This window comes from Talpa europaea, assembly GCF_964194135.1.
Source record: "Talpa europaea genome assembly, chromosome: 1".
NCBI lineage: Eukaryota > Metazoa > Chordata > Mammalia > Eulipotyphla > Talpidae > Talpa > Talpa europaea.
Genome location: NC_140073.1, coordinates 34,019,112 through 34,045,000, shown reverse-complemented (window position 1 = coordinate 34,045,000; position 25,889 = coordinate 34,019,112). Strand labels below are relative to the sequence as shown.

Sequence of the window (25,889 nt, the reverse complement as noted above, 5' to 3'; positions counted from 1 at the left end):
GCCAACAACTCTACGAGGACCCAAGGGAAGTGGGTTACCAAACGTTAGAAGGGATAAGTATGCCTGACCATGCCAATATTTCCTCACCCTTCTTATTTGCCTTGGGCAGTTTGTCTAGCATATATACTTTTTTCAAAGGAAGCAATTTCCAGATGTGCTGATGGCCTGCCAAGGGTCCCCGTTTTTATATGTAAACTCCATTTAGTTTTATTTTAAAATTTTATGGTGGAGTGGGAGAGTAGGAACTGGAAAGAAAAACACGAAGGCCCTGATTGACAAGTCCCACCCCCTTTCCAGTTAAGCTGCATACAATTGGACCATCACAATTTTGTTTGCTTAGTACTTCTCCTTTCTTGGAAATAGTCCTCTTTCTTTTGAGAAATTTCCCTCTCTCCTTTTCCACTCACCTAGCCCATTTAATATTTAGTGCAGATATAAGCTGCTTACCACTCTGATTGACATGACCTCTCTTCATAAGGCCAGCCCAAATGAGATATCTGACTCTAGAAAAGTCTTTCCTCAGGGTGACTTGCTCTTCAATGTAAATATCATTTTCTTGGCATTCATAAATATAACCAGTACTCCCTATAAGAATAGTTATCAATAAAATATATAAACTTGGGAAATACATTTATTTAAACATTCAGACCAACATTTAAAAATAAGCAAGAATCAGAAAATATTTTAGTTTTTTTTTTAAAAAAAGATTTATTTATACAAGAACCGGGTATAGGCCAGATGTGCGGGAGGGTGAGCGGATTCACCGGAGACAGAGCAGGTTGCAGAACAGGCAGACTGATGAAATACACTGCTGAGGGGAGCAGTGGGTGAGGCAGGAGAGGTCTGCTGTGCCATGTGGGATTCTCGCCGGCCGAGGGATCAAACCCGCGCTGCAGAGACTGTGGACAGCTTCACAGTGTGGTGCTCAACCTCCTGCACCACCAGGGAGGCCCACATTTTAGTTTTTATAAAGTACTTTAAGTTTCTCAAAAGTTGCTAGCTGCAGCAGTTTACATATTTGATATTTGTAAACCAAGTTATCACCTTTCCCACATTTCATTTGTAGTGAAGTAGTTTACCATTTTTATTCTTGCCTTTTTCTAACCTAATTACCATTTTCACATAACATCATCATATAACTGAAAGTCTTATGAATAATTTTTTGTGTGCATTTATTAATCTTATGTCAGCATTTTCAAGTAAATCTAACACTACATATCACAATGAAATCAATTTCTACCTCAATAAAAACAATACAGTTAAATTAAAATATATGAATAAAAATATATATTTTTTCTAGAGAACTTTCGAAAGTTATGCTCCTGCAAAGAAAGAGGAAACATTTCATTTCTGAAATTGGCAGTAAGCAAAATTTTAAAATAAGTTATTGGTAAAGATGTAATAAAAATGTCATTCTTATACACAGTATATAAAATTCTTATATGTAGTTAATCTCTACTGGGTCCTTTGGCTTTGTGAATCTTTAAAATATTCATAATCTTTGAGACTATAGTTGTATATCTGAGGATTTTTCTGAGGAAAAGTGAGATGAAGATAAAGTTTTATAAAGAATGATGCTTTTTCTTGTATTATTATAGTGAGAAACTAGAAAATATACAATAGCATCAAAAGCTCATTTAATATATTAAGTAATCAATATGTAAAGCTAAGTTTAATATGATTTCAATTATGTAGAAAAAATACATGTGTGTGATTAGTAGTGATCGCCTCCTGGTGTGGGATTATTGGTGGTTTTGTAAGTCTTTGGCTTCAGCCCCCGTTATAATTTCTTATATTTTTAGGTATTTAAAAAATATATAGTTAACATTTATTGTTTTTATAATTAGTAAAAAATGATAAAATATCTGACTGTAAATTACATTAAATACAATTTTTAGAATGGAATAAATGGTATAGGGTATCTAGTTAAATATGACATAATAATATGCATTTATGTGTTTTAAAAGAGGTAGATGTAAGCTTAAAACAATTTGTCATTATTAGTGAGTTTATTAAAACAAACATTTAACTCAGTATGAACTAGTTGTCAGGTGTTCAGTATTCAATGCTGGGGTCTTCTCTGCTATGCTGGGTTATTTCTCCTTTTATCATTGTACTATACATGTTGAATGATCAGTTCATTTGTCTGTTTCTCCTCACAGATCATGAGTTCCCTACGGAGCTAATGTCTTTTTTTGTTTGTATTTGTCCAGAACTAGCAGTTTGTTGAATTAGGTCTGCTTGGGATGTCAGAAGTTGTGATGCTTTTGGTAGATTTTGAAAAATGATTGCCTGTGATACTAGTTAGTTTTCTCTTTATGAAATCCTTCCCTCCCCAATATTGATGGATAGACGAAGAGTTACTGTACTATAGTAGTTATTAATTTGGAATGTTTTTACTTAAAAAAAGATTTAAGTTGGGCCTCCCTGGTGGCACAGGCAGTTGAGCGCAGCACCGTGAGGCAGTCCGCAGCATCTGCAGTGCTGGTTCGATCTGTGCCGTTTCAGTCTCTGCCGGCTGTGGAGATGCCCACATGGCGAGGCAGACCTCTCCTGTCTCACCCGCTGCTCCCCTCAGCAGTGTATTTTGTCAGTCTGCCTGTTCTGTTCCCCACTCTGTCTCTGGTGAATCCTCTCACCCTCCTGCACATCTGGCCTGTATCCCGGCTCTTGTATAAATAAATAAATCTTTGGAAAAAAAAAAAAGACTTAAGTTTTAGAACACAGGTCCGAGTTGATTAGTAAAGTGAATTTAACTTAATATTTATGTTTTAAAAGTAAACATTTAGGCATAAAGTGATTGAACTTTATGTGAGGGACAAGGAGGAATTTAAATTTAGAGGGAAGAGGGTGAGAAAATGATAGTGGGTGATTAAAAACATATACCTCTCTCTCTCTCTCTTTATATATATATATATAATTTGTGTATCTGTATCTCTCTATATATGTAAAAATTAAATGTTAAGGCTTCCTGAGTTAAATGTAGAAATAATCAGAATGTTGTTGTTTTCACTTCAAAGTGAGCTGGAACAACATGTAGAATACACAAACGCATGGAACTCTTCAACAAGTAAAATAAAAATCCATTTAGATTTAATATGTACTTTTTAGCCCCAAGTTACTCACAAACTATATCCTTATAGTTTAGCTATGAGTTGATCTATTTTTTATTGTCACAGGATATTTTTGTAGCAATGCTATAGACCAGTGTTTTTCAAACAAGGGCAGTTTTAACCCTAGAGGATATTTGGCAATGTCTCGAGACATTAGTTGCATTAGATAATTGGTGGAGTTGGGAAGGTGCTATTAGCATCTAGAAGGTTCATGCTGGGGGAGTTGCTAAGCCACTAAAGTGTGTAGGACAGCCAACTGCCCCTCCCTGCTAAAACATAGCAGAGTTATCCACCCTCAGATGTCAGTAGTGGTAATGTTGAGAAATCCTGCCTAGAGATTGATAAGTTCCTAGGTTACTCTAAAAATCTTTATTTTGCCCATAACTGTTTATAACCCATTATTGAAGCTTAGTTCTAATAGTACTATCTCACTTATCACTTAAAATTGCTTTGTCTCCATAGAAAAACTTTTAAGTTTCAACTTGAGACACTGAAAAGATTGATTTCCTTACTGGGAGCAAAGGGCAGTTACTCCATAGTGTAGAAATTTTAGGTTTCAGTACCTCTGTTTTTTTTAGTTTTTCATCTATGTCACTTTTCTGAGATTCAGTAGCATAAAGATTATCATTTTAGTATTACGTTTAGAAGGTAAATAATTTTATGCCCTTTAAAACTTGAAAATGTTTTAAGCAGTGCATCAATTTATTCAACAAATATTCATGTATAACTAAATATTAATATAATGACTGTTCAGACTTTGTAAAGAACCCTATAACTAATTCACTTTGATTTTATTAATAGGATCAGGAGCAGGTCTGGGAAAAATAATCCAGAGATTTCCACAGAAGGACTGGGATGATACACCTTTTCCACAGGGAATTGAATTGGTAAGTTGATGTTGTATTATTGTACTTTTATAATGATACTTAATATGTTACATTTTTAGATTACATTTAATGTTACATTTACTGATAATGTGATTAACTGTAACATATTGCTAGAATAATTTACCCTAGTTTCCAAGTACAGTATTGATTCTGTAATGTTTGTTTGCCATTTAAACTTCTCTTGAATATTAAAGATAAAAATGATGATGTTTTTGTATTAGGAAGCAGCAAAGTTCCTGTTAAAAATCCCATTAGTTAAAAAGCTTATTTTCTAGGTAGCTTCAGTGATAGTGTGTTACTAAGCAATTAATTATTACATTTTTAATGAGAAATTTTCAGTTATTTATGTGAAAATTAAACAAAACATGGAAAAATAAGAAACCAGAGGTTGGTTTAGTGGTGGATCAGTCATGGTGTAAGTTTGGCTTGAAATCCAAATTCTTTCTAGCTACAGGATCTTTAGTTGCTTTATAATAATGCAATTCTACTAGTTTATTTTTGTCAGCCATTTTAAAGGGATTTAAAGGTTGGGCATAACTTGTGATTACCAGCATATTTTATCTGACTGTGGATCCATGGTGGTATAATGAGGGATTGGAAAGATGATCACTAAAGTATTTTGCAATATGACTATAAAGTACAGCTCTCAAACATACAGGTATATGTGTACATGTGTGTATTTATTATATTGTGTCTTTTACACACACACACACACACACACGAACACACAGTGTTCTTCAAAATAGTTCTTGTTGAGACAGCATTGGTATATTATAATAGTGAAGAGTGTGAGCTCTGGAGGAGACTGGGTTGAAATCCCAGCTGCGTGGTATGACTTAACAACAGATCATTTAACTACTTTGTGTGGCAGAGTCCTCATTTATAATGCAAGGTAATGACAATGTTAATCTCATATGGATGTTATGAAGATTTAAAAAATTGGGAAATATGTACAAAAATGCTTATAGCATTGTCTTCCATAAAATGCTTAATAAATGAGGTCACTGGTTGATATTTATTATTGTCATTGCTGTTGGCGGTATTGCTCTTTTTTTTAAAAAAAAAAGATTATTTATTTATTTATGCAAGCACTGGGTACAGTCAGAAGCATGGGAGGGTGAGAGAATTCACCAGAGCCAGATTGGGGAATAGAACAGGCAGAAGGACCAAAGTACACTGCTGAGGGGAGCAGTGGGCGCGGCAGGAGAGGTCTGCGCACCATGTGGGAGGTGGCCAGGGATCAAATCCGCGCTGCAGAGGCTGTGGGCAGCTCAACCGCTGCGCCACCAGGGGAGACCCGGTATTGCTCTTTGTTGATATCTCAGATCACCTCCTCAGAGGAAGAATTTTTCATTTTGTTGTTAGCATGGATTAGAAATATCTCTCTTGGAAAATTGTAAATTTTCTCACCCTAGCTAATGAATAGCCTCTTCTGCTTTACTAAGGATAACAGATACATTGTTGAATGCTTAATTTTGATTGTTATAACTGATGTGTGTAAAGAAAACTGTGGGTTCTATAGCCCCACAGAGAGAGTAAATCTTGAATTTTGGTAGTGAAAGTAGGGGGGGAGCGATGTGAGGATCTGTGAGATAATAGAAAGTATTATATGTTTTGGTTTTAATGATTTCATTATGTTTAAAATAGGCTTTGATAGATGTTAAAGTTATTTTGTACTTAACAAAGCACAAAACACCAGTTCCTGGTTTCAGAGCTTGTGAAACCCTTATCATTTGTTAAGTATTGTTAAGAGCACTAGGAAAATCTTGTTTTCAAATTTGATCTATCTGGGTTTTTCACAGTAGGATTCCTGAAACTCTGTAGTTTCTTGGGCGATAGGGTTGTCAAATTTTGTTCTAATGAGGTTACTTTAGATCGCCTCCTAGATGGCTTCTTAGTTGAAGACTGATTATCAGAAAGACCACCCCATTATTAAAAACTTGGGATTTTTAGCCCCAATCCCCATTCTCTTGAGAAAGGAGAAGCAGTGAAAATGGAGTTAATTCTTGATCATGTCTATGAGATAAAGCCTCCATAAAAATCTCCAAAGCATGTATTGAAAGAGTGATGTACCCCAGCTCCACAGGGACAGAAGTTCCTGCAACCTTGCACTATGTATCTCTTTTTTTTTTGGGCTATTATTCTGTATCTGTTATTATATCCTTTAATATACTGGTATAGGTTAAGTAAATATTTCCCTGAGTTCTATGCTAATTGATTTCAGTGGGGAGGAGATCACAGGAATCTCTGATTTTTATTCAAGTTGGATGACTTACAGGGGAAACAATCTTATCCTTTCCAAGGTAGTGAAACAACTTAGCATATAATATTAATGCTAACAGTTGTATGGAATTAATAGACTATGGCAAACTGACGTAAATTAGATTATTGGTGGTACTCTATCTAATTTATAGAACAGTAAATGAAATTAGGAAGTTTAAACAACATCAGCAAGGTTTAACAGCTATACGCAGCAGAATTAGGATTCAAACCCAGGTCTTTTAACTCCTAGCCAAGATCTGAAATATTCTTAGAATTGACACTTTAATGCAGGATCTAAAAAAAATGGTCTATCCTTTGGAAGAACTATTAAAAGAATGCTGCTTTTAATGGCTGGAAGGCAATTTTAGATATTTATTTTATCTGAAGAAAAATCAGAGCATAATATATTGAAATTATTTTCTGTTGCCACCCCTCCCCAAATGGCGTATTTTGATGTATTTAAATTCTTAACAAAAGAGAATTGTTTTCAGCATAATGATTAAACTTTGACTTGTGGGAAGGGATTTTAGGCTTCATTCAGATTACAGTTTACTTCAGAGGGTGCTGAATTTAGTCTTTATATGTAAAGAAGTTGACTTTTTCTTCTGTTGAGAAATGGCAAACTTTAATTTGGATGGATTGTAAAAATAAAAATATGAAAATAAGCTAAACCAAACATAATGACTGCTTTTCCAATTCTGGGATATTTTTATCTTTTTCTTGTGCTTTTAAGGCATACGTGGAAACCACAAACAGTCATATAAATAAAGTTTCAGTTAATTTTAGTTATATTTTACTTAATATGAGTATTTCAAAGAAAATTAAAGAATTGTTTTGTAGACACATTCTGTGACTAACAATCTATTTCTGATTATGGAACAAATGTTTTTATTGGCTGGATTTTGAATATCAACAACAAAGTATTGTTTTGACACTAGCTCTTTTTAAAGATTCCTGTCTCAATGCCTGAACTGAGGCATTTATAGGTAGAACTGTTGTTTTTAGAAGACTAAAGTGAGGTGATAAAAAACCCAAAATACAACTTTTTGGTTTGAGTAAAAAAGGAGTAAACATTCAGTTAGAAAATATGAATTTGTGATTCTTAGTAAATTATATCAGCTATTATAGACTATGATTTGATTATATTCAATATGAATTCAGTTTTCTGTAATTGTAAGTATAGTTTGGGGAGGAGTGGGGGGAAATCTTGTATTAAGCATTCTGCACTTGTAACATAGAAGTGCTTCAGTAGGGGATGCTGTTTGAGGACAGAGAAATAAGTATAACCATCTTACAATGCTTTTTAGGATGTGTTGAGCACAATAGGGGATAACCATTGTCCATCTGACCTAGATATAAACTGAGCATAGAAATATGGAAGAGAATTTTCTCTTTTTGTGGAGGAATAAGCCTGAAAGAAGAATGAGAATGTTAGTGAACACATTGGATGATAGAATCGATGTTCACAAAAAATTAAAAGGACTGGCATTATGGGCCCTTTGTCTAAGAAGAGGATATGTCTATGAGATAGAAATATAATAGGTAAAAATGTAAGTTCCCTGAATGTGAGTATAAAATGCCACCTGTAAAAGTAATTGTTTAAAATAAAGATAGGCAGAATAATTTGCTAGCCAGAGTTTTAAGGGAAAAAAAGGCAGCTAAGCATGATCAATATATAATAATAAAAGATACCTATGAAAGATATGATAGGTAGCATCTAAAGCCTCTTGCTGATGATGATGTGTGATGAATTCTGTTTTAAATTTAGATGGTCCACAGTTTGGTTGACTTTGGTTTGTGGGAGCTATGCTGGGTAGCTACCACAGAGTTGAATTAAATAATCAGACACTCAGTATTAGGGAAAACCATCATTTTATGTGAGAGAAAATATAGTATCAATCATGCTATTTTTCTCTTACTTTTAGCTTTAGTTACTTCTCTTGTTTGCTGTTTTTATTTGTACACTCCTTATTATAGATTTTCTGGTCTCTCTCTCTCTCTGTCTCTCTCTCTCTCTTTTGGTTTGTACCTGATTCTTAGTCTGACTTTGATTATCCCTTTCTGTAATTCCTGCAACTTAATTGTAATGCCTGCACATCTTAGGCAAGCTAATCCATTTTTGAGTATCCTTTTTTGAAAAACAGGTTTCCAATGTGGGGTGAATTCTTGTATAAACATCTTAGAAGGTTTAACCAAAGGTAGTTCTTGCCTAATTTACTTCTAGCAATTTGTGCTATAGCAAAACTGATAATGGGATACATGGAGGAAGCCAGTGTGTATCCTCACTCTGCTGCTGTCCTACCTTAGAATCTTTTAATGTTTTTTTTTTTTAAAGATTTATTTATGCATACAAGAACTGGGTACAGACCAGAAATGGGGGGGGGGTAATAGGGTTCACCAGAGACAGAGTGGGGAACAGAACAGGCAGACTGACTGAAATACACTGCTGAGGGAGTAGCAGGTGAGCCAGGAGAGGTCTGCTGCGCCATGTGGGCTGCTCCCTGGCTGTCTGGGGGATTGAACTTTTGCAGCAGAGGTTGCAGATCACCTCAGAGTGCTGTGCTCAACCCCTTGTGCCACCAGGGAAGCCCAGAATCTGTCAAAGTTTTGAAAGAAAGTTTGAGAACATCTTTGTGACCTTTCAACAAGGATTTTTTAATACAGCACATCAGAAGCATGACTGAGTAAAATGTCTCTGGAGTCTTTTGAAAAATAGTATATCATCACACAAAAAAGCTGGCTAGTCAGTCAGCAAAAATTCCCGTTGTGTTTCATAGATTTTGTTTGGATCTACAAGAATCTCTGGATGCTACTTTGGTTTATATTTTGCTATTTATTTTTAGTGAGGAGAAAGACACTGGAAGAAATGAAGTAATATGGAAACAAGACTCTAGTTGCATTTCACTTAGGGTCTTACAACAGAATTTTCTTGGGTGTTCTCTGTTCTGCTGAGCCAAGTTTTCTTCGTACCAGAATTTTGTGTATATTCAAATCTGTGGGGCAACTTTGACAACAGAACTTCTTTTCTAAGAATTTTAATTATTGTATGTGGTGGCAAACTTTAGAAATGAAACATTATTTGTGAAAGACTTGGTAATATGGAGGAAAGAACATGGAACTTTGGGGTTTTATTTATCCATATCAGTATATACCTTTGTATAGTCATATAATTTGATTATAAAAGGCAATAGCTGTTTAGAGAGAGCATCAGTTCTAGGTTCATATAATTACTTTCAAAGCTATGTCGGGAATGCTATTTTGATACTATATTCAGCCCCCTTACCCCCTGATTTTTTTCTGGGGTAGTTCAAACATCCTTTTTACTGTTTGAATATTTTCGGATCTTTTTACTTGAGTTTGTGTTGTACTTTGAGGATTATGTGGAACTCCCAATTATGGATATTACTCTGTGTTGTCATCTCCTTATAACTTACAAATGTGTCAGTTTTTAAAAGTGAGGTATTTTGGTGGCCTCTAGTGGTATTTATGTGTCCATAAAAAGTTACTGGTATTACCAATATGCAAACTTTTAGGGGGAGACAGAACTAAGGTGATAAGTCACAAATATGTTTATATATTGAAAAAGGTTTTTTAATCTTTGAGAACTAGAAGTTTACTAATCAAGTATAAATCTATCAGTAATGTGGCTGTGTATACAATTATAGCAAATTTTATCATAATTGGACTTTTAGAAATGCCTTTAATTATAAACATATAAACAAAAATCTTAATTGGAGGTATTTCTAAGTAGCTTGTACTTAAATTCAGCAATACTTGACTGTTGTTTTGAAATGTGCCCATGAAGGAGCAGTGATTAGAATTTCTGATATCTCAAACGTAATAAAAGCTAAAAATAGGGTCATTGTTTCCTGAGCTACTCATAATTAATATTTAGTAAAGTTTATTTCCTTATATATGTCTGGCTAGTTTAAAGTTATTTTAAATTAGTTCAGAGTTATTCAGAATCTGAAATATATATGACAGCTTTTACTTCTTTAAAGATAGACCATATTTACAAGAAACATCTATTATATATAAATTCAGAAATACCTGACAGTCACAGTGTTCTAATGGAAGCATTAGATTCTACTATTGGATTCATAACTGACTGAAAGATTTTATTAAGGGCAGTAAGAACTTTGGTAATTTTCTCCAATTTAGTATTATATACTTACTTTGGAAAGACAAAAAATAAAATTTATGTGAGCGGTGTTGTTTGTGAATTAACTTGGTTTCCAGTGTTTGCGGTTCATTAGGCTCTTTGCCTAGGCAGTGACTGTTTCGTTGAGATTTGAGTACTGAAAAATAAGATGAGATAGGACTCTGGATTCTGCTTCTAAATTTTAGTTTTACTTTCTAACAGGCCAGAGAAGTAAAGGAAGAGACATGTTATTTGAAAGAGGCACAGAAACCCCTCACTCTCCCCCCCCCCCTTGGTCAGCTAGAGATTATGTGGTCTCTCTAAAATTTCTGGAAGGAAATTTTAAATTAATTAAATTTTAAATTAAATATCTCATGGATATTTACTTGTATTATTATTGTTCTACTTAGGTAATGTCTAGAATTTTATCTCACAGAATAATAGCCTGTTGCCTATTGGTGACCGTGACAACTTAAGTAGAGTAATGTGATGTGCATATTACTAAAAGTGAAGAATTGTTTGCTAAACATGAACTAGGGGGAGGACTGGAGTTGAGAAATTAATAACTTATAGATGACTGGTGATTTTTTTTTAAATATCATTAAAGAACTGGCTTGTGAGTACTTAGGAAAAATATAATTTTGGGGTATAAGTTTGCTCATTTGTTCAGAATCCAAATTGCTTTAAAATTTATAGCCATTTGAAAATTTATCTATGCTTTAATGACAGTTCATTCATTTGACAAATAATTTATTGCATGTTTACTATGTGCTAAGCCTTGAGAAGTATGTGAAGATATGGTAGTGAACCAGACACAATCCTTATTGTCTTAGAACTTAGGTTTCTGATGGAGAGAAACTGGAGCTAACCAGTTAATGAATAAGGCAATTATACAGTACATGAGGAGTGTTAAGTCTTATTAAAAAATAATAAAGCAGTGACAGAAACAGTGGTAGCCCATTACTTTGTAATTGCCTTGTAACCAAGGCAATCAGTTGCTTGTTGGTACTTGCCAAATAATCTAAGGAAAACAAATGAGCTAGGCTAAATGGTTTTTAGAATTTTGCATATTTTTTATATTATCTAGCAAATTATAACTATATAATTTCAACTTTATCAAATTACTAAAGTAATATGAAGTAGTGATGGACTTAGTTTCTTGCATTAAATTAGCCAATAATTATTCAGACATGAGTTGTATATGACCATGATATAATTTCCTGTAGTCAGACAGCTTTCACATTTAATGTAAAACCTATTTGTATATGATATAATATTTTCACAAATATTTGTGGTCAATGTAAGGACAAATGGATAGACTTTGAGTCATATATTTGTAGTTTATCATTAAAGCAAGCTAAGTACAAGTATAAAATTCATCTCTGTATTTCTAAATTAACTCATACTAAGCAGTTGTTTAACTGATACAGAACTTTTCAGTTTGGGGCTTCTAAAGGAAAAGATGATTCTATGTACCCTTTTTTTTTTTTTTTTTGGTGGGACCCTTGCTGGTGGCCGGGGATTGAACTGGCGCTGCAGAGGCTGCAGGCAGCCTCGCAACCCAGCGCTCAACTGCTGTGCCACCAGGGGAGGCCCTCTATGTACTTTTGATATAGTGGATTTTTTTCCCTAAATATTTGATGGTATACCCAATACAGCATTTTAGGATTTGTTCTTTTAATACAATTTATAGACTTGATCATCTTTTAAGATTAAAATAACTGCTTAGTTCCTAAATGTGGAAATATGTAAATAAGATCAATTTGTCATTTAAATTCCCTTATGTTTAATGATTCTCTTTAATTCTTTTTTCCTTTCTTTTTTTATACTTGACAAATATTGATAAAAAGACTGGCTCTGGTATGTTATGATACAGACTCTACTTATTGCTAGATATTTCTTTGAATGTCCTTCTTATAATAAATTGTGACCCTAATTTAAAATCTTCATTGGGGTAATGATGAAAATGTTATAGATTCTTAGTGTTTGGAGGGGGTCATAAAAGTTTCCTGCTCAAATTCCAACTCTCCTTTGATGTTTGTATACAATACTCTTGCCAAGTGGTCTTGTAGCTTTTATTCTATATGAAATACTTCTAGTGACTAATCTTCTTGTATTTTGTTAATGCCTGTTGTGGCTAGGACAGTGTGTTAGATTCTGGGAATACAATGATAGACAGATGTGACCTGTGCCTGCATATTCAATGGAGTAGCATTTTTATCATGGTGGTGAACTTCCTCTTGGATATGTGTTCACATTCAAATGTTATACATACCATCTTCAAGGGTCTTCTTTTCCACAAATTTATGAGAACATTAACTAGATCTATTTAGTTTAATATTTCAGTAGTTGCTACTGTACTTGGAAATACTACGTTTTTTTCCCTTTTCAAAAACTTGTTTGCTAAATGTGTGTGTGTATAATTATTTTTTTCTTCTCCAAATTCCCTTTACCAAAATTTGGAGATGTTAAAATGTTTGGATGTGTCACTAAATTACAAACATAGAAAAAAAAATAAATTACAAACATAGGACCTTTAACCTAATAAAATTGGATTCTCTAGAACATATTCAGGGCAGAATGTTGAATTATGTTATAATAAGAAAGATTTCAGACTCTTATATAATCTAATTGAAGTGACTAAGTTGAGGATCTGGTTCCATGTAACACTGGATGTTATGTCATAATATATTTAGAATCTTAATTAAGTTGCCTTCTGCTTTTCAAAAAGAAATTGCAATTCTGGCAACTCTTTGGATATTATTTTTTGGCTAACATTGCAGGAGCTCATATTGGAGACTGACTAGTGCCAGCTATTGCTAGTGTAGCATGGGTTCTTTTTTTTTTAAGATTTATTTATTTATGCATACAAGAACTGGGGTTCATGCCAGAGGTGTGGGGGGAGAGAGGATTCACCAGAGACAGAGCGGGGAGCAGAATAGGCAGATTGACTGAAAAACTGCTGAGGGGAGTAGCGGGTGAGACAGGAGAGGTCTGCTGCACAATGTGTTGCTCCCTGGCTGGAGGTCAAATTCATGCTGCTGTGGTTGCGGATAGCTTCATAGGTTGCGTCTTAACCGCTTGTGCCATCATGGGTTCTTACTACTGCTCTTGCAGTCATTTTCAGAGGTGGTAGTTGCAGTGTTGCAAGGGTGTGAAAACATTACAAGGCAGGGATAATGTGAAGGTAATCTAATCCATGTCACACTGGATTATATCTGAGACAAGTTTCAAATACTCATAATGATACATTTTGTAATCACAGATCACCATAGCCTTTTGGTTCAGATAACTTCTTATATGTGTGAAAAATGAGAACTCACTGAGACTGTCATTCTTATTGTCACTTACCAAGCAGCTTGAAGAGGCATTTCTTTGAGATTTAAACAAAAATAAAATGGGAGGGTCCAAGATATAGGTCAGGATTAGCTATTATTTCTGCCTCTCAAGAGGAAGAGTAGAAAATAGCGCTTTCCACATCTTTGCACAAAGGAACTTCTAAGAAGCAAGGAATCTATGTGAGGGGTCTTCAGAGTTGCTCTAGGGCTTTGGATAACTCTCTGGTTTGAAATAGATTAGACTTGCTAGAATGCTAAGAACAAACTGTGATAGCTGATTCTAGAACTTGCCAGATGATGCCCTGTATCATCTGGCTAGGTCATTAGCATGCTGAGGTATCAAGACCATCGGTTATGAGCAGTCTTGTGATTTACCGTTGTGTGCTGTTTAAAGAACATCTCTGTTGCAGAAAGTGAAAAAGGTTGGAAAATACTGTAATATATTGTATGTTGCAGACTGTTTTTAAGCTTCTTTGTCTCTCTATTTGGTTCTCCCTGTTTGAAGACTTTCTGTTCAGACTGATTCATTGGAACCAAAATGCATTAAAAGAAGTAACTGTGCTTCCTTGAGGATCATAAAAGTTATGGTTATGGTAATTGAATTGGGAGCACTATCCCCAGGTATAATTTATTGGTTAAAATGTCACTTGATCCAGCTAACCTCCTCCTCATGGATTTTATTTCCAGTATTAAAACTTTAAAGACTGTTTCATTTGAATGGGGACTGTGATTGATATATTATTAGTTTAAAGTTTTGCTTATCCAGTTTGTGTTTGGCATATATTTAGAAAGGAAAGTTAATACATAGACTAGAAAGATGGATGACTATACTTAATAAGGAGAACTTTTATGGGGGAAAGCAGAATATTTTATTGTAATTATGTCTATAAGACTGATAGAGACCTGACATTCATGTGAAAAAAAATTTTATTAGGTTGGCATAAGCTATTGATTTCTTGAAAAACTGATTAAGTTTAGGCATATGGAATCACCAGGATGATTACTGAAGCAGAAAAAATGGAGTATTTGGTGACAATGTTTGGTTGGGTGACTGACTATGGAACACACTGAGGAACCAAAAGTTATCACACTTATTCAAATTTGGGTGCTTGGGATAGTGAGAAAGTTGAAATAATTCTAGTTGAAATAATTCTGTGTTCAGTTTGACTCTCCAAATGAATTTAAGGTGTAACATCTAGAAAGACATTTTATAAAGTGGTTAAGAACGTAGACCCTAATCCAGACTACTAGAGTTTTAATTCTGGCTTCTGCATTTAGTATCTCTGTGACTTTGGACAAATTATGCAAACACTCTGTGCCTATGTTCTTCCATCTAATAAAAATAAAAATATTAACTACTTAGTAGGGTCATTATGAGGATCAAATGAATTAATATATAAAGTGCTTAGAATAGTGCTTTCAATGTAGTAATCATGTGTTAACTGTTGTTATTATTGTCATTATTAGGCTATGTTTTCAAAAACATAACTGATTTTAGAATGAAACTTTGTGAATCAAAAAGTATTTCTTTCACTTAGAGCAGATCAGAAAACTTCATTCCCTTTTCTTTACTGCCCTCTTACATACCCTCATTTTGTATAGTCAAAGTGTGGGAAATTAGTTGTGTGGTTTTAATCCTTAAATGATGTGAGCCCTATTGTGTTTTTTAGAGAAGCTGAAGATTAAAGAAGTCTTTGAAAGTTTCTTTTTGATTTTTAAAAAAATGCCATGTTTAATGTTTCTTTCTCTTTTGTCCTCATTTGGATACTGTGTTTTAATTCAAATGCTAAACTCTGATTTCAGATTTCATTTTTTTTATTAGCTCTCACTCCATGACATTAGCTTTGGATTTTAGTGAATTGAGCTGGTCCTACGGGCTATCCTCACAGGTTTTGTTCACCCCTACTTCAGTGTTATCATGAACCCTATAAGATACAGTTTGCTTTGTCAGAGGAACTGAAACTAGCCTAAAGATTCATCTGGAAATGTTGTTTAGAAATTAGATTAAACGGACAGTATGAAGAAAGGTATCAGACTGGAGGAAGCCCCACACATAAACAGAATTGACCTTAATTATTTTTTCTCTGTGAAAATCATATAGTCTTGGATACACCTTCTCTGTGATTTCTCTCTGCCATTTCTGTTTAAGCAATGCATAGTCATTTCTGTCCATTCTTGTACACGTTTAATGAATCCATTTTCTGTATCATTGATTTCCAGTCTCCATTATTTTCCTGCTTCTGCTTGCTGTGGATTTAATTTGCTATACTTTTTTGATTTCTTGTGGTAGAATCTGAAGTCTTTTGAGATGTACTGTTTTCTTTTTAAAAGATTTATTATACATACAAGAACTGGGGTACAGGCCAGAGTTGTGGGGTGGTGGTGAGAGGATTCACCAGAGACAGAGTGGGAAACAGAACAGGCAGCTTGCTGAGGGGAGCAGCGGGTGAGTCAGGAGAGGTCTGCTGTGCCATGTGGGTAGCTCCCTTGCTAGGGATAGAACTTGTGCTGCAGTGGCTGTGAACAGCTTCATAGGTTGCATCTTAACCCCTTGCGCCACCAGGGAGGCCCTAATCCAAGGGCAAGGTGAGCAAAGAAATGCCAAGGGACTTTGTGGTCAGGGTTCTAGAATCTCTTTAGCAATGGATTACCAGGATTATAATAGGGGCATTTTTAGAAGTACACAAGGTATATGTATACATTGCTGTTGTAGACATTTTCAAATGTCATTTAATCTTTGAAGATTAGCGATCATGTATATATCAGAGTATCAGTTTTGATGATAACAATGTGTTCTCCAAGTGAGGTGAGTCAACCTTTAACATAGAAAGTTGGAAGGAAACATAGTTACTTTTCTAGAAGTCCTATGAGAAATGCTGACTGATAGTTCTGTAATGGTTTCACCCCAATTCCAGAAGGTTTAAGTCATGTGTGACTGTGAATTTAATACATTAGGTAATTGCTCTAGTGCTGCCTTTTATCTTTACTGGGTATTTATCCTCCCATTTCATGTCTGTTCCTGTTTTTACTTAGCAGTTGACCTTTTTATACAGACTTGAGAAAAAAATTCAACAGCTATATGCCTTTATTTCATACCTGCCATATTTATAAATGTTTTTCATCAAAGTGTTTGTTAAATTTGAACTGTTTTATCCAGTTGCAAAATAAGGGATATTTGTTTTAATATATAGATTTAAAACAGATGATCAGTTATTTCCAAGGTGAAGCGTTCCAGTTGATCTGCTTTAAAAACAGCTTTTCAGACCATAGGTCTGAGACACTCAGGAGGGAAGGGAGAAGGAGAGAGTAGAGAAGGGCAAAGAGGAGAACCTGGTGGAGGGTGGTGGAGGACTATGGCAACCATACCTGAGGAGAGAAATCTTATACTGTGAAAAAATAAGCAAGGATGTTTAAAAAATTTTTTTAAAATAGCTTTTTTTTTTAGTTTGGATAGTTTCGTTCAACAAAATATTTAATTATTTAAATTATTTAAACGAGACGGTTAAAACCTTGTTGAAACTGATTTTAAACCATTTTGATTAACTTATATTTACATGTTAAATTATTAGATTTCAATTAAATACCCCCCCTTTCAGTCAGTAATCCTATTCTTGAAATAACTAATCTTAATCTGTTATTTTATTTTTAAAAAAGATTTATTTATTTATGCATACAGGAGCTGGGATATAGGCCACAAATGTGGGGGGTGAGAGGATTCACCAGAGACAGAGTGGGGAACAGAACAGGCAGATTGACCAAAGTACACTGCTGAAGGGAGCAGTGGGCGAGACAGGAGAGGTCTGCTGCGCCAAGTGGGTTGCTCCCTGGCCAGCCGGGAAATGATCTTGTGCTGCAGAGGCTGCGGATTGCTTCATAGTGTGGTGCTTAATCCCTTAACACCACCAGGGAGGCTGAAAGTATTTTTAAGGTAACAGTAAACCTAGACATTATTACAGGAAAAAATGGTATTTGAAAAGTATTATTTGCTATATCATAAAACAAGTCTGGTGGTATTAGTAATTTTTCATAACAAGGGTAATAGCTAGTGTTACTTGCTTTCATTGCATATTGTTTCACATGGAATTCTGTGATGGGGTAAGCAGATTTATTTCTTCTGCTATGCCTTTTTTACTTTCTTTTTATTTTTTATTTTATTTTTTTATATATAGAGGCATGCTTTATTTATTTATTTTATTTATTTTGTTTTGTTTGTTTTGTTTATACATGCACTGGGTACAGTCAGAAGCGCGGGAGGGTGAGAGAATTCACCAGAGCCAGAGCGGGGAGCAGAGCAGGCAGAAGGACTGAAGTACACTGCTGAGGGGAGCAGCGGGCGGCAGGAGAGGTCTGCGCGCCATGTGGGACCCTCCTCCGGAGGCCGGGGAGCAGCCGGGGATCGAACCGGCACCGCAGAGGTTGCGGGCAGCTTCGCAACCGAGCGCTCAACCGCTGCGCCACCGGGGAGGCCCTTACTTTCTTTTTAAATGTAAAAATTCATGTAATTGTTGAAAGACTATAATGCCTAATTAATAGGTAGAGTAAGGATTGGGGCTTAATCAACATTTAATGAAGTAACCAAAGATTGTGTGGTATTTAAGAAGAGGTTTTTTTCTGAGAGACTGTTGGCTTTGTACCAAACAGAATATTTCAAGTCTTGATAGATATTTGTGGTCTACTTTATAGTATCTACCCTTATCCATTAAATCTGAGTTTTACGGAATGACACAAAAGTCATTTATCATTTCATTGCAAAGGTGATACTTCAGACCACTTCTTTCTTTGGAGATATCTCAACTTATGAACAGTTCTTCATCAAAATAAATTTTGAATACAAATAACTTCCTCAACTCTGGCTAGTGAATTAGTTGTATTCATTGATTAAAGCCAGTCTACAAGTTTAATGTGGTTGGTAGAAGTGCTAGGTAGTCATTGGCTTTATAGAATTCTGGTTGATTACATTCACGTATCAGAAGAGGTCATTTTTATGGTGACCTTATGCTCTTTTGTTTTAGAAATAGCATATAATAACTTTGAAATTTGGCCAGGTTGATGAAAAATGTTTTGATCCACTGTAACTAGTCTTGAGAAGAAAGGTTGTTATTCTTAGAAATTGCCACTTTGTATGATGTACAAAGCTTTCTATTATAATCCTAATTTTAAAAATAGATGTGAGTCATACCTTGTAATAACTTCATATTACAGAAGAACTTGACTACATGGTACCCTAAATACTAAAAAATACAAATTCAAATTGCATCCCTAGGACTCTAGCATGATGAGAAGCTAGAGAAACCTTTGTTCAGTATTTCAGGTCATAGACTATCCTAATATTCATTGCTAAGAGAAAAGGAGAAATGTTTAAAATGTTCGGAAATGTGATTCATACCTGTGACACATTTAACTTCTTTGCTAATGACGATGACTTCAATATGTGTTTTTCTTTTTTTCAAGATTTATTTATTTATGCATACAAGAACTGGGGTACACGCCAGAGGTGCAGGGGTTGAGAGGATTCACCAGAGACAGAGTGAACAAAACAGGCGGAAATACACTGCTGAGGGGAGCAGCGGGGGAGTCAGGAGAGGTCTGCTGTGCTATGTGGGTCACCTCCCTGGCTGGGGATTGAACTCGTGCTGCAGTAGCTACAGACAGCTTCACAGTGCTGTCTTTTTTTCCCTTTTTTTAAAGGTTTTTATTTATGCATACAAGAACTGGGGTACAGGCCAGAGGTTATGAGGGGTGAGTGTATTCACCAGAGACAAAGTGGGGAACAGAACAGATAGATTGACTGAAATACACTGCTGAGGGGAGCAGTGGGCAAGTCAGGAGAGGTCTGCTGCGCCATGTGGGTCACTTCCCTCTCGGGGGGATTGAACTTATGCTGCAGTGGCTGTGAATAGCTTCATAGTGCTGTCTCTTAATGTCTTGAGTAGCTTCATAGTGCTGTGTCTTAATGTCTTACAGGTAGCACCAGCAGGGAGGCCCCAACAGTGCTCTGTCTTAACCCCTTGCGCCACCAGCAGAGGCCCCCTCGATGTGTTTCCTTCTCAGATTTTCAGTATTAGCAATGAGAGAAATTTGGGCAGAATTTTTCGGGGGGGGGGGTGATTTTTATATGTAATGATGTTTCCTAAGGAAAGTGCAGAATTGGAAGGCTTAAGAGTTAACGAGGATGGATAACTTTTGCTTCTGTTTTTATAAACCTAAACGTCACTGCAAATCCTGCAAGTCAGATTTGAGTACTTTTTAGGCCTGGGAACTTTATAGCATAGATTCTTGGTAAGTACAAGTCTTGTATGAGGTTCATGGTGACCTTTAAGGTTATTTTTGAGCGGATAAAGCCACGAGTCTTGTTGGAGAAATGGATAGTTGCATTTCTATAATTTGTATTATGATGGAATTTCTAGTCCTATACTTAATTGATATTTGTGATGAGAGTTATGAAAATATGATACTTTATCTCAGGACAAAAGTATGTCTGGTATTTTATTAAACAGTAGTTCCTCATTAAAACTTTGAGGTAAGTTACACTTTTGATGATTTGGTTTTATGGATACCAACAGAATTTTAATGTTTTGAAAGAGATAATTTCTAGAGTTATTCCATATTAGCGTACTTGTTGATTTAGCTAAGATAACCAAACTTCTTGTTCTAAAATCATTAGATAATTGTCATGCTTCCAAATAGAGGAGTGTGTAGTAGAGAGGAGAGAAGGAGGACAAACCCAGTAAGCAGAAGAAAAACATTGTTTGAAACTGAAAAGGATGGTATATTGCCACCTCATTTAAGCTGATTTAAAAACAACAACAACAAATCTATTTAGAACAGAGTTAAAAACAATAGTATACTGTGTGACTTATAATAACCTCACTTTCTATTCTTTCCTGGGTACCAGGAAACATTAGAGTAAGTCTTTCTTGACCACACATATTTTTTTTTTCTAAGTCCATATTTTTTTTTCTTATAAGATTTATTTATACAAGAGCCGGGGGTACAGTTCAGATGTATGGGAGGGTGAGAGGATTCACCAGAGACAGAGCAGGGAACAGAACAGGCAGACTGGCGAAATACACTGCTGAGGGGAGCAGCGGGAGAGACAGGAGAGGTCTGCTCGCCATGTAGGTTACTCTGAGGCCAGTGGGGATAGAACGGCACTGCAGAGGCTGCGGACAGCTTCACAGCACTGCGCTTAACCTCCTGTGCCACCAGGGAGGCCCTAAGTCCATATTTGTTTAAAGGAAAATAAATGTTTATGTTTACACATCACCAAATTGATTTTTAAAAAACGTATCATAAAATTTTATGAAATACAAGTTTAACATCCTGTACTTATGTGTTAAAAGGCAATTGTGCGAGAGGAGCCACAACTAAGAATTTTCCTTCTGAATCTCCTGGGTAACATACACTTTGTAGTTGACTTGTACTTCTGCTAATCTAGACCCTTGAGGTAGGAACCATGTCATCTACCCAATAGATAGTAAATAGGGTAGGTGGATGGAAGCCATGTAGAATGCTGATATTTTCTGTTGATTCTTCCTTGATAGAGAATGCAGTGATACATCAGTTTTCCTGAATAAAATTAGTAATATTTTTGGAGTCAAAGCAGAAAGAATATAAAATATATATACTTGTTTCACTTATATATATTTTATAACTGCCCTTTTTATTAAACAAAATTAAATGATGCAAATAACAAAGACCAGAGAGGTGCCTATGAATAATAGCAATTTTTAACCATATGATAGAAAATATAAAAGTACAATCTGAAGCATTATGTAATCTATCTTAAGCAGGTACATATTTTAAAGATTACATACTTACTTAGTTTGCCTGATCTGACACTCTAATATAGTAGCCACCAGCCATGATTATATAAATCAAAATTATTAAAAACAAATAGTTAACTCAGTCCCTCTATTGCAATAGCCACATTTCAAGCACTCATGTATCTAGTGGCTACCATCATTGACAATAGAGATGTAGAATAGTTTCATAATCACAGAAAGTACTATCAGATGGCAGTGTTACAATTCAAGAGAAAAACTGCTGGAGGGTCTTCACTATGTTTGCTGTATTATAGTTTTATTTATTTATTTTTATTAAATTGAGGAAATACTGTTTTTTTTTCAGTGTTAATTCTTTTTTTCCTCTGATTTATTTATTTATTATTCTAATTTTATTTTTATATTCCCTTTACAACCCCTTATTTTGACCCCAAACCCTCCTTTCCCCGTCCTCCACCACCCATAGAGTGTCTCTGGTTCATAGTTGTTTGTTGATTTTGATATTTTCTTTCTTATAGTTATTCTTTTTCCTGGTCCCTTATTTAAGTTTTCTAGATTCCTGCTATGAGTGAGACCATCCGGTATTTTTCTTTTTCTTTTTGGCTTATTTCGCTGAGCATGATCCCTTCCAGCGCCATCCATGTTGCTGCAAATTGCATGTGTTTATCTTTTTTGAATGCTGAGTAATATTCCATGGTGTATATGTACCACATCTTCTTGATCCAGTCATCTATTTTTGGGCATTTGGGTTGTTTCCAAAGCTTAGCTATTGTAAACAGTGCTGCTATAAACATAGGGGTGCAGGTGTTCTTTGGAATTGATGTTTCTGTGTCCTTTGGGTAAATACCTAGGAGTGGAATTGCTGGATCCTATGGAAGCTCTATGTTTAGTAGGTCAAGAAATCTCCACACAGCTCTCCATAGTGGTTGGACTAGTTTGCACTCCCACCAACAGTGCAGGAGAGCTCCTTTTTCTCCACAACCTCGCCAACATTTGTTGTTGCTAGTTTTTTTAATATGTGCCATTCTCACTGGTGTAAGATGGTATCTCATGGTAGTTTTGATTTGCATTTCCCTGATTACAAGTGATGTTGAACATTTTTTCATATGCCTGTTGGCCATTTGCATTTCCTCTTCAGAGAAGTTTCTTTTTAGCTCTTCTGCCCATTTTTGACTGGATTATTTTCTTTGTTTTTGTTGAGTCTCATCAGCTCTTTGTAGATTTTTGTGATCAGTCCTTTATCATTAGTGTTGTGTGCAAAAATGTTCTCCCAGTCGGTGGGGTTTCTTTGTTTTTGTTATTGTCTCTTTTGCTGTGCAGAAGCTCTTTAATTTGATGTAGTCCCAGCTGTTTATCTTTGCCTTCACTATCACTGCTTTGGGTGATGTCCAGGCACATCCTTTTTGACTGCGCTTGTATCACTGACCAATACCTTTTATGCATTGGTTCATTTTTTTAAAATAATGAGTAATTATTTAAAAAATAATCTTGTTGAACCTAATCAATTAGATTTTGATCTCTCTGCTCTGACCCCAGAAATAGTTGATGGCTGTTGCTTTTTACATGTTTCTAGTTTTATTTGGAAGGTGGGGCTTTTAATAGTTTAATTTCTTAAAAATCTGGGAGTGCCTTGTTGATGTACACATGTAGCTGCTTGCTCTAAGTAGGGGTGAGGAAGAGGAGAAACAGCAGTAACTAGAAAAGGAGGAACATTCAGAAACAGAGTATTGGATATCCTACGAACTTTTTATGAAACTTGACCGCTAATTGTTGAGTTCATCTGGAAGAGAAAAGGCACAAACCTAGCCAAGAACATTTTGAAAAAGAACAATGGTGAAGAATTTGCCCTATCAAATATCAAAATATACTATAAAACTATAGTGATTAAAACATTGGGGCTTTGGCACAGGAATAGATAAATAATTCAATGTAACAAAATAGAGTCCAGAAACAGACTCTTCTACATATGAGAGTTGAGTACATAACAAATATGGTATTTTAAATTAGAGGATAAAGGGAAGATAATAAAATAAATTGTACAAAAAGTTGTGTTATTAGATACCAATTTGGAAAAGAATTAAGTTGGATTCCTATCCCACACATATAAAAAAATAAAATTCAAATGTGGAAGTAATACTAAAGAAGAAAACTAAAATATCTTAGCACACAATTATGAGACTTTTTTTTTTTAATTTGGGATGGGAAAGACCATTCTAAGTAATATAAACACTTACAAACCTTGCTGGGGAAGAAGCTGGCAGATTGACTACACAATATTAAAAACTGTTGTGCAAGTGGAGATACCCTACAGAAGTTATGGACACAGAAGACACCCTCGGAATCTCTGTCCCTCTCTCTTTAGTCCCTGTCCCTATATATGTCTTTTTTCTTTGCAGCCCCTGCCTCTCTCTCTCTGAGTCTTGACTCACTTCTAAGTCTCTGCTTCTCCTTTTTGGAAACTCAGATTCTTCCTCTTTAGGTATTTTCCCTCCCATCGCATCCCTGTCCTTCTCTCTGAGTTTATTTCAGAGTCTGTCTTCTTGAGAAAAGCACACAGATTCCAGACAGACTTACAGTGAACTAACACATAAACTGAAGAGGCAATAAGGGGAAAAAAAAAAAAAAAAAAAAAAGCAGAGTGGGGGAGGGGTGGGGATTTTCAGCCTACATATAACAAAATATCAATATTCATAATATCTATCTATCTATCTATCTATCTATCTATCTATCTATCTATCTATCTATCATTAAATCTAACAAAGGCAAAAGTGCTATTAGCGGCCTGGATGGAAGCCATACGTAGGTGATCCTACGATGTCGATGAGCAGTGGCTTACAGGAACTGTCATTTATTTAGAACAAAAAGAAAGCCTGCCATTCCTAGAAGCGCAGTCATACACGAGTCTGAAATACACTGAAAATGGCATCATTGTCATTTATAAATAAAAATGGTCTTCATGGCTGCCTTCACAATAATTGTGTCCATTTCTTTTTTTTTATACAATAAATTTTATTTTTATATTCCCCATACAATTTCAACCCCCCCATTTTGACCCCAGTCCCTACCCTCCCTCCACCCACCCCCCCCAAAAGTGTCTCTGGTTCATAGATTTTTGTTGATTTTGATTTTCACTTTCTTATAGTTATTCATTTTCCTGGTCCCTTATTTAAGTTTTCTAGATTCCTGCTATGAGTGAGACCATCCGGTATTTTTCTTTTTCTTTCTGGCTTATTTCTCTGAGCATGATCCCTTCCAGCGCCATCCATGTTGCTGCAAATTGCATGTGTTTATCTTTTTTGAATGCTGAGTAATATTCCATGGTATATATGTACCACACCTTCTTGATCCAGTCATCTATTTTTGGGCATTTGGGCTGTTTCCAAAGCTTAGCTATTGTAAACAGTGCTGCTATAAACATAGGGGTGCAGGTGTTCTTTGGAATTGATGTTTCTGTGTCCTTTGGGTAAATACCTAGTAGTGGAATTGCTGGATCATATGGAAGATCTATGTTTAGTAAGTCAGGAAACCTTCACACAGCTCTCCATAGTGGTTGGACCAGTTTGCACTCCCACCAACAGTGAGGAAGAGTTCCTTTTTCTCCACAACCTCGCCAACATTTGTTGTTGCTTGTTTTTTTAATATGTGCCATTCTCACTGGTGTACGATGGTCTCTCATTGTAATTTTGATTTGCATTTCCTTGATTACAAGTGATGTTGAACATTTTTTCATATGCCTGTTGGCCATTTGCAGAGGAAATACTGGTTTTAACACTGTATGTGATTCACAGGCATAGGATCACTCCTCTCAGATGCATGTTACCATACCCACACACTTACCACCAGGGCACCCTAATCCTCCCATTGTCCCCTGGGGTCCCTCCTCACTTTATTCTCCCCCCCACCCTCATGCAGCCTCAATTTCACATTCAGATTATTGTTATTGGTTTGCTTTGTTTCTCTTTATTTCACATATATATGTCATTTTCCTTTAGACTTGTTTCACTTAGTATTATCACCTCCTGTTCCATCCACATTGCAAATGGCAAGAGTTCATAATTTTTATAGCTGAGTAGTATTCCATTGGATGTGTATACCATATCTTACAATCCACTCACCTCTCCTTGGGTTGTTTCCATAATTGACTATTGTAAATGGTGCTACAATGAACACAGAAGTGCTTGTATCCCATGAAATTAATGTTTTTTCTTTTTTTAAAAAAAGATTTATTTATACATGTAAGTACTGGGGTATAGGCCAGAGGTGTGGAGTGTGAGAGGACTCACCAGAGACAGAGTGGGGATCAGAACAAGCAGATTGACTGAAATACACTGCTGAGGGGAGCAGTGGGCCAGTCAGCAAAGGTC

The 25,889-nt window shown here is 35.5% G+C and overlaps 1 protein-coding gene across 7 annotated transcripts in view; it reads left to right on the top strand.

The window, feature by feature from the left end:
• SBF2 (SET binding factor 2) overlaps positions 1-25,889 on the top strand; it is a gene marked incomplete at both ends in the record, with an annotated part of 316,628 nt that overhangs the window by 36,270 nt on the left and 254,469 nt on the right. For all 7 annotated transcript variants that reach the window (XM_084251933.1, XM_084251932.1, XM_084251930.1 and 4 more), the window contains one exon: positions 3,915-4,000. In XM_084251933.1, coding sequence (XP_084108059.1) covers positions 3,915-4,000 — 86 coding nt within the window. The remainder of the gene's footprint in view (positions 1-3,914; positions 4,001-25,889) is intronic.